A 16359-nucleotide genomic window follows, 5' to 3' on the forward strand; every position below is an offset into this window, starting at 1 on the left:
TCTAAACTATGTTGTTATTCCTCTCTGCTCCTTCTTCTCCTCCCTCTCACGGCAAATCACAAATCTAAACTAGGTTTTTACCAAATTAGCATTTTGACAAACGTTCCATGGATTTATTTTATCAATTGATTAGCTTCCACCCAAGAATGCATCCATTGCTATCCATCCTCAAAAGGTAGAAATATAAAATAAAGACTTGACTATAAGATAATCATCAAGTTGGATGATTAAGATTCCAAATTTTTATATATTCACTTAAGAATCATCACCCTTTTGTTGGGGGGGTTCTAAAAGGGATGCTTTTTTTTTGTTTCTTCTTTTACAAGGAAAAAACAAAGGAGGAGAAAGAATGGTGTATTAGTCAGTCATAGGAGTTCTTGATTTAATTGATGATAGTTCATGAAATCAATTCCATTTAGCCTCACACAACATAGTATCTGCTCCGGTAGCTCCTCTGGTTTGTTCCCCTGTTCAATAAACACAACTCAGTGATACAATCCTTATGATTTTCTTTTTAAAAAAAAAAATCCAAAACTTACCTGAATTGTGAGGCCAACATCAAGAACGCAGATCTTGAGTCTGTCTATGAATGCTTCAAACCCTTTCCGAGATATATAACTGAATCTATGCATATCTATATCCACCTCCAAGTAATTCTCACCCTACAGAGAGTTCAAGTCCATCAGTTACTAAGCATATTTTGAATCAAGAATAAAAAAAGAGTTTAGTCTCACCGAGTAGAATTCATGCTGCGGACGGGAGAGAACAGGCTTCTCATTGTAAGCCTGCATCAGCTTTTTCTCAGGGCCACTCAAATGGAGATCATCTACGTTTGCAACACGTCCCAATATCTTTAGCCGTTCTCTGAAAGGCGCTGTTGTATCCATAGGGAAGCCTTTAACTTTCTCAACCTCATCATCTATTAATCTCTGCGCCAACAAGCCAAATAAAAAAACACATGGATTCAATACGAAGAGCATCAAAAAAACGCCATAAAAGATGATACAAATCGACTTTACCTGAATGCTTTCTTGAAAATGAAGCGGAAGTTCCTTTGAATAATTATCAGAAAGTTTGAAGTATAAAACTATATTCATTCCTTCTCCATCAGTATCACCTTGAAAGATTGTAGTTGGATACAACGGCATCTGTTTCAACGGTAGACCAATCATGGAAAAGCCCGGAAAAGAAGTAATAAACAGACCATCAAGCAGAGAACTAGTTCGTACCTGAACATTAACGATAAGGATAAATGGGAGTTTTGTGGATGTGGTAGTAACGGGAAGCTTGACATACTGTGCAACATGGTTTATTTTACGTTCAGATAAGAAAACATCGACACCGAAAGGATTATACGCAGCATGGCTAGGCGCAAACTCTTTCTTCTTTTCTCTATACCCAAAAAAAAAAAGAATAAAACATAAGCTTCTTCTTGTTAAGATTGTTACATTAGTAGTAATCATTAGAGTAAATGATTTTACCTTAAATAGGTTTTGCCACGGACCCTGAAGCTGTTTGGCTCGATCGTTGACCAACAATCGAGCATTTTCTTGTCGATTGGACAGAAAGGAACTTGAGAACCAGCTATTGGTCTCTTCAACTGCAATTTAGAAAGAACTGAAAACAAGTTTCGAGACAACAAGTAAGTTCTTGATTTGTGATCAACATGCTAAATCCAGTGAATCACTTACACAAGGCCCCTGAAGCATGACCTTCTCTCCATTTGTAAGATAATCTAAGAGACGCTTTTTTCCTCGAACTTGGAGGGCTAGAGCTGAGAGCCCTTCTTTTGTCAACACAAGGAACAACGGATATTGGATTCAGACAAGGCAAACAGTTACTCGGCAAGATCCTGCAGTTCTCCAAGATCCCTCCTCCTCCTTCATCTGCGGATGAATCTATGGAATCAGGTTGCTGCTTTGCGTCGTTCAGAACACCTTCTGACTGCGACATGGCTTCGTTTGAGTTTGAGTCTCCTGTTGATGATGTGGTTGTAGTACTTGAAACTGATACACGCTCACCTCCGCCTAAAGACAATGTATCTGAAAAACAGTAACAGCCAAAGAAATGAGGATCGATATGTATGACTCCTAGACATAATATATGTAAATTTACCTTCGTTGACGCTGTGGAAATCATCGTCACAGTCTGTTTCAAACGCGGCATTGGACTCAAACCATGCTTCTTCTCCACTTGCTGTTTGACAGAACATTTAGGATCAAAGTAACACGTTACTTGTCTCTCTCTCTGACGACGTCAATCAAATTATAAAATCATAGGAGATTTACCGAGTAATTCATAAGAGAACGATTCACAGTTTGATTAATAAAGCAAAGATTTTTAATTACAAATAGTTAGCTTTATTACAAAACAGCTACTCTGTAATGAGAATCTAGTCCCAAAGATTCAGATAGTAAATGAAGCATTAGAGAAAAAACCATTAATCCAAATCAAGCATGGGAACAAAAAGACGAAAACCTTTGAAGACTCGCAAACGAATCTAACAAACCAAACAGAGGTAAGAGATGAAGGCGAGGACCTCTGAAAGTAGGAGTGGGCAAGTTGTTGCGAGGATGATCGAGATTGTCAAAAGATCCGTCTGAGAGACGAGAAGAGGATGAGGCTGCTGCTCTCTTCCTTCGTCTTTTACGACTCTTCTTTGGCTTGCTTGACCTTAGCTTCGATCCCACACAGCTCTTCGGCGTCGACACGCAACCTCCCATCCCTCTCTCTCTCTCTCTCTATAGATTAGAATTAGCTACAATCTTTCCATAATAGACGATGATCAGAGAGAGGAATTATCTAAAGAGCTACGTCTCTCTCTCTATCTCTGGCTTTGATCAATGTCTTGTAATAGAGAATCTATCATCATCGAATCCAACTATAAATGAAAGAAAAAAAACCCACAAATCTTGAGGTATAGGAAAAGATTTTGAGAAAGAGACAATTATTTGGTGAAGAAAAGGTTTTCTCTTCTTTTTTTTTTTTTTTCTTTTTCTTATGAAGAACAAACAAAAACAGAGGTTTTTGTACACAATTAAAGAAAAAAAAGATTTTTTTTTGGAGTTTCAGAAAATCGATAAAAAATGAGAAGTCGTTAAAGAGCATAAATTTTGTAAATGTCTAATTTTTTTTTTAATTTCAACCATTGAACTAAACCTAATTCCTAAACCGGTTCTGATTTGGTCGGTATGACTCGTCAGAATTTTAATTAGCCGATCTTTTTCACACTAACTATCATATCACAAAGAATTTGATCATCTATTTTTATTTTATTTTTTTACCAAAAATAAAAGAAAAAAATTGAAACCTTGCAATAAGAAAAGTTAACCATTACAAAGCAAGATAAACTGTTAGGGAAGTCATAACTCATTACCTACGATCGAGAAAATTTCATATTACCAACTAACATAAGATATCTCATTTGTTGAAATCCTAACAACTAATTTAAATTGTCACAAGAAATAAATGGTGATGAGTTAGGTTCCGATGTGACAATCTTAACTTAGCAAAAAAGAAAATAGACATGCAAGAGAGTGTGGGTCATGTCTGGGCTAAGTTACGTGGCTTGTTTGAATGGTTGAGCTGCTAAACGACTTGGTCGACGAGTTGTTTGAATGGTTGAGCTGCTAAACGACTTGGTCGACGAGGATGGCGGAAGTATTAAGAGATTTACATAAGATATTACATTCGTCAATATTTATATTTTCGTATTCTATCAATGGTTTGCTTTCTAATAATAATATGTGCATGCATACGGTTGTTTATGGATTCAGTTGTCGGTATTGGACTTCGATTCTCAAGATTGATTTTTGTGTCGGCACGGAAATTTAAAAGTTAGCAAAAGACGTGTTTATAGTAAATATGGAAAAGTTATGAAATTTTGTGGTTTCATATTCTTCGGAAGAAATTGCAAAAGAAAAAAAAACTAAATTGTTTTGTGGTTTGCACTATGCAGATAATTAGTAAGAGATTTTGATACTTTCATTAAGATTTTTAAGCATATATAAAACACAGTAGCGTTGAAACTTGAAAGGAAGAAGAAAAACGTGATATATTGAATACTTCCTAATATTTTCGTAAAGTTATGTTATATATATTCAACCTCCAAATTATAAAACTCTGCGAGACAAAAAAATTGCTGATAAAGAATAGAGAAAAATTGTAAACAATGACAATCCATTATTACCGTGAGAAGAAACAAAAGTCTAGAATCATTACTTTTTGTATGATTTTTTCGACCTAACGTATATTAGGTGATTTTCCGGTCCTCATATACGGATATAAATATTTCTAAATTAAATATACTATACTAATTGATTGTTATTTAATTTTAATTTTAAATTAATTTATAATTTGTATGTATAATTTATATTAATAATATTATATTACTTTAATTATGCATATGATTTTATATATGTTATATCTAATCGATTTTGTTGTTTTTACATACGATTTAGTTATCATTTGGACAAATTGGATTGCATCTCTGAATTCAATTTTAATATTTTTTACTCTATATATTAAAATTTTGATTAATTTCTTATTTGCATTTTGATGGTTGTTGTCTTAGATATGTAAATATATTTTATGAAAATTATGTATAACTTAAGATATATTGTGTTTAAAATGAAATAACAAAATAAACTAAACTGTCTGATTCTAAATTACATAAATCAATATAACGATAATATTCTGAAGTCTTATGCATGTATATAAATTTTACAAAAGAACTAAATTTTAACAGTTGGTTAATATTTTATATTCGTTTTAATATGTTTTGAGTTGTCATATAATTTATATTTACAAAATAAATTATTATTCTTATAAAATTATATATTCTTATCATAATTAAATCTATGATGTTAGATATAAGTTGGATTAGTCGAGTCACTCATGTTGTGAGTATATTGAGTTACATATATTTTTCAAATTCAAAATGAAGTATAATTATTTTTATTATAATTAAGTCAAATCAAATCAGTTTTATTTATCGTTGAAATGTGCATGTAATTAAGTCATAAGTAGCTGATACATTTTTGGAAGCTCATGAACACTTATCAAATTTACAATAATTAAAATAATTTATTAATTCTAAATAATTTTATGACTTTGATTTATTGAATGGAAACTGAAACTTATTTTAAATAATCTTAAACATGAGAATTCATATTTGATTTGGTATTTTGATTATGGTTCTATTAAGTTCCACAAAAATAAAAACATAAAATTTAAAAGCAAATTTAATATTAAGAAAACAAATAACTTTAATAATGATAAATTATAATCTATCTACCTCATTAAACTATTTTGTAACTATTTGATCAGACGATGTTTATTTTTAGTTTTTTAATATCTCTTAAGAATAAGCAGTAAACAAATTGTGATTTTATTTGAAAATAATATTATATAAGTAAAATATAATTTATCAATATTTTTTTGCAGTATTGAAAGATATATACTCAACTTAATATATGAAAAATAAATAAAACATTTCAATAATACTAATTATAAACTATTTTTAGTTAATTAAACATATATCAGTTTATGTTACTTAATTATTTTATGTAATCATCTAAAAAATAGATGGATGTATAAAAACATTTCTATTACTTTGAATTTTTTTGTATTCTTTCAAATTATGTTTTAAAAGAAATAATATTTATTTTTCTAATATCAAGATTAGTGTAAATTGTTTTTGATGAAATCACGTTATATACAAAATTATATTTTTTATCTGAGAAAATATGGATATAAAGAAAGTATTTTATTAATTCAAAAGTATATTTTATGTTATTTAAATGTAATATTACTATTTTGTGAACTTTTTCTTTTTATAAAATCATATTATATATACATATATTTTCGCTTTTCAATTATTATTTTTAACTCTACAAAAAGTTTCTTTTTTATTATATGTATATGTTTTCGGAATTGTTAAAAAGGAAACTAAATAACAAAATAAATAATAGTATTTTATATGTAATATTTTTTAATTCATTAAGAGTATCAGTGTAATCAACCATCATGAGAGTTAACGTGAATGCGACACATAAAAACTGATTTTTCAAATAATATTGAGAAATACAGAGATATCACATTTTAAGGATATACTGTATTTAGTGTGTGACAAAAAAAAAAATATATGTATTTAGTTAGGACGATCGATCTTTTATATAGCATGAACGAACATTTTTTCATCTCTCTAAAATTTGTGGCACTAAAGTCCTTGAGGATATCATCTGTCAATATAAAAATTTTTTTTTTTTTTTTTTAAACACTTTGCTTTTAAAAATAAAATTCAGTTTCAAACGCACTAACGAGAAAGATGAATAGTTTGAACACATGTACGAGTAGAAAGAAATAATTAATCTGGGTTATATAAAAGTTTGAATTCCAAGGTAGAGTGTCATGGTTGGTCCACCTTATTTCATTTGACTCTGACAATCTTACAAGTTACAATCTCTCATCTCTATCCACTCCATCTACATTTGTTTCCTTTATATTTTCTCCAATATATGTTATACAAATGGCATGACAATATAATTAACAGTGAATTAGTCAACAAAAGAAAAAAAACTATGAATTCTGTAAATTTCCAGACTTTCTACTTTACAGCTTCTACATTTCACAACAACCATACAAATGGTATGTAAACCTGGATACATTGTATGCCATCCATTAAGCAATGAAAGAAACATATTCTTGTTTTTTATATCGAAATAAATATATTCTTTTGTGTATATAATAACTTTTATCAAATTCTTTCGCTTTTATTCAACCAATAATTCGCTATGTAATTGGATTGTCGTGTTGTGGTAATAAAAACAAAATAATAATAGTGACAGTAGTAATGAGTACATATGATGAACAAACAGCACACGTGTGGTTGCTGTTTTTGGCAGAATCTCCTTGTCATTTCGATTTGTTCAGAACTGACGCTTTCATGTTCCACACACGCCTCGCAGACTTCCACAATCCTTTGGATTATTTGAAAAGAAACAAACAGTTACATCTACAGTTGAATAACTAACTGTTCACAACTATAATTAATTCATAGGTCTTTTGTTGATTAACTCAAATTACGTTAGAAATATTTCTATAAGCTGCATCCTGATAAATGCTAGCGTTAAGTTAATTGGAATCAGACAATTTTTATCGTACATGTATAAAGTGCGTTATACACATAAATGTGAGTCTGCACTAAAATACATTTTGCTACTCCCTCTGTTTTGATATATAAGTAGTTTTAGCAAAAAAAAATATTTGTTTCACAATGTAAGATGTTTATATAATCCAAAGGACTTTTTACATTTATTACATGTTGTGTGACTAATCAAATAATTCATACATTTTTATTATTGGTTGAATTTATGTATTAAATTCTATTTTTCCAAAAGTAAAAATTTTCTTAATATTCACACTTTTAACTAAAACTACTTACAAATAAAAACAGAGGGAGTATATAAAAAGATCACGAGCGACTAATGATGCGAAATAACGACAACGTGACAGTTTTGTTATATACTCCATCCGTTTCTTATAGTAAGTAGTTTAAGAAAAATTCTTTTGTTTCAAAATGTAAGTAGTTTCCAAATATCTAGATAACTTTTACATTTATTAGATATAGTGTAATCAATCAAATAATATTAATTTTTTTATAATTGGTTGAACTAATTAATTAAATATTTTTTTTCTTAAAGTACCAACTTTCTTAATATTAGTGATTTTAGTCTAAACTAATTACATCGTTAAACGGAGGGAGTAGAGAAGGGGCCATTGTGAATAGTTTGCTATTGCTTAAGGATTGGCAAATTAATGTCTCCCTTTTTTTTTTGAGAAAAGGGGTTGTCAAATGTCACAAGTTTATGTATATGCATGTATATAACCGCCCCACCACTTATGCTGACATATAGAATACAATTACTTAATTTTAAATATATAGTTTCTGAATAGTTTAACAAAACAATTAAAGCAGATATAGTGTAAAATATTAATAACTGAGTGATACAAAAATAAAAAGAAAGTTCGTTTATGTATTTTTGAAAAAAAAGATGTTGGTTTAAACTTCTGCAAATATATACAGAAGATTTCAAATGTCACAACAATTCCGTTCTTTTTTCACAACAACTCTGTTGATCATATATAATAAAGTTTCTACTGGAAATAAAAGCACTATTTAAATATTAAATTGCATTCATCATATTCCACCCAAAATATCTATGTACCGGTAACCGGTCCATGCATATACTGTATCTTTTTTACCAAATAATTGAAGTTCCAACTACTAATTGTAAATTTTTATATTGCATTGAAGACGATTGGCGACCAAGTATCCACGTAGCAGTTGATATTTTTTGTTTAAACCATACTCGTTCGGTTCCTAAAAGTAGTATGTTCTACATAATTTTGATGCTTCAATATATAAAATCTTTTATTTTTTAGGTAATTTTTACTTTATTAAAAACTGTGTATCCAATCATATTTGAATAATTTATTTTGTAATCGGTTGAATATCATTAATTTATAATTTTATTGATAATTTCTAGACAAAAAGTAATTTTTTTAATATGTGTGTTTTTATTTAAACATCTTATATTTAGGAAGAGAGAGAGTATTTAAGCATCTGGATTAAGAAATACTACAGCGCCTCGTCCTTCCTACATGAGTATCGGCGTTTTTGACCGTCATTTGAGGGTCTAGCAGGTTTTCCCGCTACGACACGCAACACATTTTTTGCGGTTGGTACCGGTTGATAGCGTTTCGAAACAATCATACAAACTGTCACAAATCGCTCTAAACCGCTCCGAACCTCTTAAAATCAAAAGCTGGTTCCAGCTTGCAGACGGTTGCGGATGGAAAAATAAATATAAAATTATTTTCAAAAATATTTTAAAATGGAAATATGATAAATAAAAATATATACATATTTTATATATTAATTAAAACTCACAAATAGTATCATAATTTATTTTATAAAAAATTTAAACTACCTATTTATTAGAATTTTTAAACATTTATATACACACATATATAAAGATATACACATATATAAATAAAATAAAACTTTTTAAAAAAATTTTAAATATAAATCTTCAAAACAAATTTTATTAAAATTATAACTTTCAACTAATTTAAAAATTTTATAAATAAAAATAATATTTTTATTAATCATATTATATTGATAATTGTTATATTTTATTACAATAGTATGTTTTTTTTTCTATTTTTATAATGTTATAATATGTTAATATGGGTAATTTATTATTAAACCGCTGCAATATCTTTTAATAAACCAGTTACAAATGTATACCGCAAACGCAACAGTTTTCAAAAATTGTACCAGTCATACAAAACATTTAATAACGCTTGAAACCGCAACCACTCGCATCCGCAAACTCCCGCACCCGCAACCGCTGCGTTTAAACTAGTCGGGCCCTCAGTGAAATGACTCCAACGTTCCAAATGTACGAACGCAGAGATTGTAAAACTATTTTTTGAATATTAAAACTACTACTCCCTCCGTTTCAAGTTAGTTGTCGTTTTAGGTTCATGCACACAGATTAAGAAAACATTTAATTTTGTACATTTTCAAAATAAAAACATCATTACCCATACTCCTAACCATATTTCAACCAATAGAAAAATAAACAGAAGAATCTTACTAATAATTTTTTATTTGAAATCATAAAACGACACTTATTTTGAAACGAAAATTTTCCTCTACAACGACAATTAATCTAAAACGAATGGATTAATAAATTACAGTAGTATTAACTACGGAAGTGGATTTAATAATAAGGCTTCAAATGGTAAAAGCGGTTCAAGCAGTACAGATCAAACAGATCATGCAGATCAAGCGGGACAAGTGCAGATCAAGCGGGATAAGTGCAGATCATGCATATCAAATAGTTTATTACAATTTTAAATGGTAAAATCAGTTTAAATAAAACAAATTATATATTTTAATAATTAAAATTATAATAAAAATCAAAACACATAATATATAAAAACTTTAACAAGTAACAAAATACATATCTTTTTTATTAGTATACATATATAAACTACAATACTATATATTTATATAATACATATTATAACTAAAACCACATATATTATATAAATATAATAATTTAAAATAGATATGAAAATTATATGATGAAAAAGCTAAATAGATAACGATAGTTTTTGTATTATTAAAATTGTGAGTAACTAAAATGAAAATATAATATTTATAGAAGAAGTTTAGATATATTTTGAAATTTAATTATTTATCATTGATTGATTAAGAAAAGATAAAAGTAGATGAACTGCCTCAAATGTATGGTGGTGAAATCTGCATGCAGATCTCCTGCTTTTTTTTTCACAAAAAGACAAAAAATATTGATCTGCTTGCAGATCTTCTTGCTATGTACTTTATAAAAAAGAAAAACCTGAATGGTAACTTTAAAGCTGGATAACTGCAGTTACGACACTACACCATTCAAGCACTTAGTAGTATAAGAAAAGGCGTGGAGCATTAAATGAAACGAGTGGAAACTTGACGACTTTCCAAACAAGAACCATCAATTTCACCAACTTCACTCTCTTTGGCGTCTTTTAATCCCTGTAGGCTTTATAACTTCCATCTGAAAGTCGAATGTGTTATAATTGATGTAGAAGTACCACATAATAGAGTTTTTTTTTTGGTAATCCACAATGGAGTTTTAAAGACCTTGGAGCATTATTATCCACGGTTTCCTAGGACGGTTAGTGTTTAAGTAACGCTATATTGATGCTCTAAGGTCTTAAAACTTTTATTTAAAAACCGACTCTTAACTTTTTTGGTTAAAAATTAAGGGACGGGTTCTTATATTCCGCTAAGAATCCCACTCTAACAACCCCCAATAATCATGCTCTTAGACTCATTTTTTTATCTACTAAACATAGAAAGTTTCCATCAAAGATCTTAAAATCTAGTGGTATCAGGCCTGTTTCGTTAGTTAACTTACATTTACAAAAAGGTACAAATAAAGTTAACACAAACATGGAAAGTGACGTTTCCTTTAAAATTATTCATTGATGCGCCCTATTCGAGCAATCCCGCAGATGTGCATAACATTTCTTTTTCTTACTTTTTCCTGTCAGCTTTTAATTTATTTACACAAAACTGAAAAGTGTGTGGATAGTTGGATCCAGCGATGAAATCGAATGGTGGACCACCTGTGTCATCTTTGATGTTCCCTATAATCTTAAATACACCGCTTTAATGGAAACGTTTAACAAAATGACATGTAGTAATTTTCGAATGGCATCTAACAAATTAGCATTAGACTACTAAACCTATGTCACTAACAGCCAAGTGCTGCTCATTTATTAGAATCGTCACAAAATATCTCTCTTTATTTCATAAGGGCATCTTCATCCTTATGGATGGAGATGCTCTAACACATAAGGTTTATTCAAATAATGGCGCATGGGGACAATGCTGGTTCAAACCATTAGATTACAATCTCCGGTTAGTTAAATTTAGATATCTCATCTACAAAAAAAATGGATCTTATGGAAAAGGAAGAGTTTATTTAAAAAGAAAATGAAAGACCTATATTTAGTTTCCAATCTTTATGAAAATGTAAAGAAAAATACCTTTTCTCTACGTCTAGTTCATTGCGTGTGAGAGTAGAAAACCCATGTTCTTGTCGTTTACATGAACCAAGTCCTAACTAATCGTGTACAAGAGCATAACTTTAATAAGTGATAACGATCATAAATCGTGATTAGACACTTCCCTTTTTATACACGATTAGTTGAGCACTCTGAATCAGGCTGGTTCGTTAACTCTTTGCACTTGTCCTGCAAAACATTGACGACTATGATATTACTCTCTAAAAAATGAATAAGCTTATATGATATTATTAGGATGTTCATAAGAATCTGAGTGCAATAGGTACTTAAAAAATCTAAGATTGATCGAGGAAAACGCATTCTAAAACTAGCTGATGACTTATATTGTGAGGAAGTTGACTCTACACAATGTCACAAAACCTGGTCATATTACCATTATGTTTGTGCGTTAACTCCTAAGTTCTAACAGTGACCGTAAGTAAGAAACAAAGAGAAAAGCGTTTTTTTTTTTGCTTGCCTTGGGGTCAAAGTGGTCATTGTTATTAGTACTCTGCCCATGGCCACTGACGGTGTTATGCTGCAGAGACTGCGCCGAGTCCAGTCTATGATCAGCGTTCTGTACCAAACTGCAGCCTGTGTTTTGGTGAGGACACCGAGGAGACGCTGATGAAATAACGTTTACTGCAAAAGGAAGTTGGAAATCTGGTTAGTGCAAAAAATTCTAATTGATCAAAGGTAATTCTCTTCTGCCTATGCAGCAAGTCAGCTAGATAACATTCTCTTAGCATTCTATTACACGTGAATTCTTATTTCACAGTGACGAACACTGAAATTTCGTAGACGAAGTTATGGCTTTGTTTCTGGATTGTCGTACAGCTTGCAAGTGACCGTACCTGAATTTTCTTGGGAACCCAGAATAGGAGCTTCACATGCAAGTTCCTCCGTTTTGTCAACTGTGTCATTGTACCTAGTTAGCCAGTAAAAAGAAATAAGAGTTGATGTGGGACTATTCTTTATTCAGACTGAGATGGAAAGGCCTCTGAACTCATCCCAAAGTCGAACCACAAAAGAGTAAAGATTCACTATATCATGTCATGTTTGTTAAGAAAACTGCTGATGCAAACTATCCGTCCATGGACCACTAGGAAATATGGTCAAGCGATTTAACAGACCTCGAATGGTTGTTTCTTTCATCGGCACCTTGTTCGTATGTCAGTATTGATGTGAACACCCTTCTGTCCTGTCACATATCAAGAGAGTGGAAGACTCGAAGTTTCAATTTATTCATTTGAATTTGAAACTTCACTAAATTATTATGGAAGGTTGAAATGTTAGAAAGGGTAAATTTGAATTAATCTCTCACCTCTTCGGTCATGAGGGTGACAGATTCTTGAATTCGCAGTAAGATCATCTCTAAACTCCTCACTTCAGAATGCAATGCCTAAACATTGGAAACACTATTTAGAGACTGTTTGAGGATGTAAAAAGAATCAAACTCGTTAAATAACTAATCAATCTCCTTTCCTACCTCCTTCTCAGAAACCAAGTTCTCCACAACTAAATCTTTGACCTTCAAAGTTTTCTGAAAGTAAGGCTGGTCAAGCAAACAAAAACATGGCAAGTACTTCAAGAGGAAAGATCTTGCACTAGTTCCCGTGCAGTAAAAAATTTAAACTCTATCATGGATATCTCTTCAATTTGAAGTTGATATTCGTTTTTCATCTTCGCTTCTTCCAGCTGAGCGCAAAACTCTGATATTCTATTATCCTTGCTCTGCAATTCTGCTTCAAGATATTCAATTTTCTCTTCTAAAGTTCTGATTTTCTCTGCATAAATAAAGAAAATCACTGTCTCCATAAGGGTAAACATGCATAATTTGAGTCACTTTCCAAGTAAATGAAGACGGCATGCGTTACATTCATTCTTTATGGAGAAAAGAAAGCCAGAGAAACTAACACTGACCATACACACTTCTACAGATCCATCAGTAACAATGTAATGGAACATTTTTCAAGACTTGCATACATTCATAAACAATTAAGTAACCTCTCAAGAATCAATATGCTGAGAAACTCACCAATGAATACTTTCTCATACGTAGAGACATGGTCCATTTTTCCTTTCAAGCCAGCCACTGGAGACAAGAAACCGTTAGAACGCATTAGTATTCTGGAATCATATCCTTTCAACAAAAAAAATAGCAAGCGATGAGGGATCTACATGCCTACATCTTCCTTTTGATCCACAAGGCCCTGAACTTCCTGAATAACGTTCTTGATTGCAGACGCCTCCTTCTCAATTGAATCGAACAATGCCAAGTGAGATGTTATCTTCTGGTGAAGGATGGCAATATTCCTATCCCTGGCCTCAACTGAACATCTCATTTCACTAAACGACTCCTGCAAACACTCCACCGCTTAAGTAACCGAAGCTACACGATTCCTAGATCCAGAATGTATTCATAATCTCAAATTTCAACAAAGCAAGCACCTGGTAAGCATTTAAGAAACTTTCTCGCGATTGAAGCAGGTTTTGGATAGTATTCTTCAATTCGTTCTGCTTGTTTTCCAGCAAACTATAGTCGTTCTGGAGATAACTCACCTGCAAAATCAATTCACTGATTCATCCACATATCTTGAAAACTGAAACAAATTCGCCGAAAACAAAAAAAAAAAAAAATCTCACGAACCTTCCTCTCGAGCGCCTCTTGTGATTCTCTAGAAGAAGCTATCTCGGATTCTAGCTCGTGCACTTTCCTGCTGGATTCCTCCTCCGTGTGCTTCTGTTTCTGCACCGCCGTGATCACGATTCACGACTCAGAAACGCGATACAAACAAGAGGTTATAACATTGATTCGGTAACCTGATTGATGAGATTCAAGTGATCTGTGACTGATCGCTCCCTTTCCTGCAAAATCGCCGGTAGTAAAGTGAAAGAAGAAGAAAAGAGAGAGCGGAAAAATATACAATCAATAGATAATGTAAACCTCTGTCGTCTTACACGCAGATCTCTCACTTCTCCGATCATCGATTGAAGCTGCAATTTGAATTTTGACAGCTTGAGCAGCTCCATTTTTTGGTTTTTTTGAATTTTTCGACCGCTATTTTCTCGAGAAAATGTCACTTAGGTCGTCGGGATTCTAAAACCAATTATAGTACGTGCAGTTGTCAGAGAAGTTACTCTGTTCTATATGGGCCTGATCCATAATGGGCCTTAGGATTTTTGAGATTGGTTTCTTGTTATCCAATATGTTTGTAAAGTTGTGATTAATTGAGCAATTATATTCTCTGATGATTAATCTATTTATATTACCCATTCTAAGCATTTGAAATATATACTTTGATAATAAATTTTTTTGTCAAAAAAATTATTTTGATTTTTACTTAAACTTCTAATATCTATCAACATTATCATGTGTCAATTAAGATAATTTTTGAATATCGTATTTATTTTCTCCATACCTATACAAGAATAGATATATCATATATATAGTGCTTTATTAATTTTTTCAGCCCCATATAGATGTTTTCTTAATTTGAAAAGTGTTTATGGAGTTTTAAGTGGCGTCATAGCGATATAGCAAACAAAAGAGATAAGAACAAAATACTTCTTTCAAATTAGTTCTTCTTGTTAATTTTTTACATGTAGATCAAGTTGAACTCGCGTTAACGCTTTTAGTGTTTAAAGCTAGAGCTGAAAATAATATTTAAAGGTAGTTTCCGAAGTTTGCAAGGTCAAATGATCACACACAAATCCATGTTTGTTGACATTGTTGTAATGACAGATTCGATTGTCGCTTTGAATAGTGTCTTGTACATAACTTTTAGCCAATCTTTCCTTGTATCTTTCAAGATATTGTTTAAGTTACTACTTGCATTAGGTAACTACATTAACCACCTAACATACAACCTAAAAAACAACATATAATATATGTCAAATAATAACAATTTCCCATATATGTGTACCAAATGCGACATATGAATACACTACCTTTTACAGCAATTAAGCACGCGGAGTATTTGCCTCTTGTTCGTACTACTACTTGTGAATCATGATGTGAACACTTAACAGTCCATTTTCACATTAGGTTACGTATGTTCCACGTGCCTAAATTCCTTTTATTCTGTTTTTGCAACTGCAAATAAATTATTGTGACGAGACAGTAACTCGAAGTTGGTTCCCGTTTGGATTCATATTCTTGCACATGCAGATTGAGCATATAATCTAAAACCTAGAAAAAGCGATCATCAACAAATATTTGTATAAAAAGCATCATCTCTAATGACATAAAGAACATAATCGTTATACATATATTTCGTTTCAAATCCATCTTAAAATCAAGATCACTATATGTAACACAAAAGAACTAGCATATATATCACCGATGAATGATAGATGTATTGTAGTTTACAAAAAAAAAAATGATAGATGTATTGCATAATAGAATACGTTATATAACTTCCTTCTCACTTTCTTATTACTTTATCGAAGACAAAAAGAGAGGAGAGTTAGGCCAAACAGGCGAACATCGTACGTCCACGATATCCGTGGTGCTTGTTCACATTATTTGCTCGGAATATAATGGTGACACGTTTCAGATAATGATTGAGACTCACTAATGTGAAAAAAAGGAAAGAGAAACAGAAAGCTTTAAACGGTGAGAGTGAGGTGCCTAACGAGCACTATTCATTAGATAGCAAAAATGGTAACAGGACAGTGACGTGTTTGGCAGAAAATGCTATTCCTATTCTACAA

At 31.3% G+C, this 16359-nt stretch overlaps 2 protein-coding genes across 6 annotated transcripts; both read right to left on the minus strand.

Moving 5' to 3' along the window:
- Nucleotides 1-182: 182 nt before the first annotated feature.
- LOC106350461 lies at nt 183-2989 on the minus strand. Its single transcript, XM_013790345.3, has 9 exons — nt 2540-2989; nt 2116-2196; nt 1692-2042; nt 1482-1617; nt 1230-1392; nt 1020-1148; nt 735-929; nt 540-662; nt 183-467 (listed from the first exon to the last, which is right to left on the minus strand). The coding sequence occupies exons 1-9, from the start codon at nt 2721-2723 to the stop codon at nt 366-368; spliced, it is 1464 nt and encodes a 487-aa protein (XP_013645799.2). The 5' UTR covers nt 2724-2989; the 3' UTR covers nt 183-365.
- Nucleotides 2990-11181: 8192 nt separating this feature from the next.
- On the minus strand, nt 11182-14758 carry LOC106350441 (cingulin-like). Of its 5 annotated transcripts, XM_013790326.3 has the most exons (13): nt 14605-14758; nt 14467-14511; nt 14294-14392; nt 14095-14205; nt 13829-14003; nt 13682-13738; nt 13294-13430; nt 13133-13192; nt 12968-13045; nt 12777-12844; nt 12498-12571; nt 12122-12285; nt 11182-11832 (listed from the first exon to the last, which is right to left on the minus strand). In XM_013790326.3, the coding sequence occupies exons 1-13, from the start codon at nt 14674-14676 to the stop codon at nt 11773-11775; spliced, it is 1200 nt and encodes a 399-aa protein (XP_013645780.2). In that variant the 5' UTR covers nt 14677-14758; the 3' UTR covers nt 11182-11772. The 5 variants fall into 5 exon arrangements, 2 of the variants coding, with proteins under 2 accessions (XP_013645780.2, XP_048613913.1); XM_048757956.1 differs by having other exon boundaries at nt 14467-14748; XR_007323729.1 differs by lacking the exon at nt 11182-11832 and having other exon boundaries at nt 12134-12285; nt 12777-12839; nt 14467-14755.
- Between the last annotated feature and the right edge of the window lie 1601 nt (nt 14759-16359).

This window comes from Brassica napus, chromosome C5 (assembly GCF_020379485.1).
Source record: "Brassica napus cultivar Da-Ae chromosome C5, Da-Ae, whole genome shotgun sequence".
NCBI classification, from domain to species: domain Eukaryota; kingdom Viridiplantae; phylum Streptophyta; class Magnoliopsida; order Brassicales; family Brassicaceae; genus Brassica; species Brassica napus.

What these genes read in the sequence shown, in the direction of transcription:
- LOC106350461 (XM_013790345.3), bottom strand. Translation starts at nt 2,723, where the DNA reads ATGGGAGGTTGCGTGTCGACGCCGAAGAGCTGTGTGGGATCGAAGCTA. An exon ending in TTTCCACAGCGTCAACGAAG is followed by an intron (nt 2,043 to 2,115) that starts GTAAATTTACAT and finishes ACTGTTTTTCAG; the next exon opens with ATACATTGTCTTTAGGCGGA. An exon ending in ATGTTGGCCTCACAATTCAG is followed by an intron (nt 468 to 539) that starts GTAAGTTTTGGA and finishes TTTATTGAACAG; the next exon opens with GGGAACAAACCAGAGGAGCT.
- LOC106350441 (XM_048757956.1), bottom strand. Translation starts at nt 14,676, where the DNA reads ATGGAGCTGCTCAAGCTGTCAAAATTCAAATTGCAGCTTCAATCGATG. An exon ending in GTTTCTTAAATGCTTACCAG is followed by an intron (nt 14,004 to 14,094) that starts GTGCTTGCTTTG and finishes GAGTGTTTGCAG; the next exon opens with GAGTCGTTTAGTGAAATGAG. An exon ending in ATGACCACTTTGACCCCAAG is followed by an intron (nt 11,833 to 12,121) that starts GCAAGCAAAAAA and finishes AATGTTTTGCAG; the next exon opens with GACAAGTGCAAAGAGTTAAC.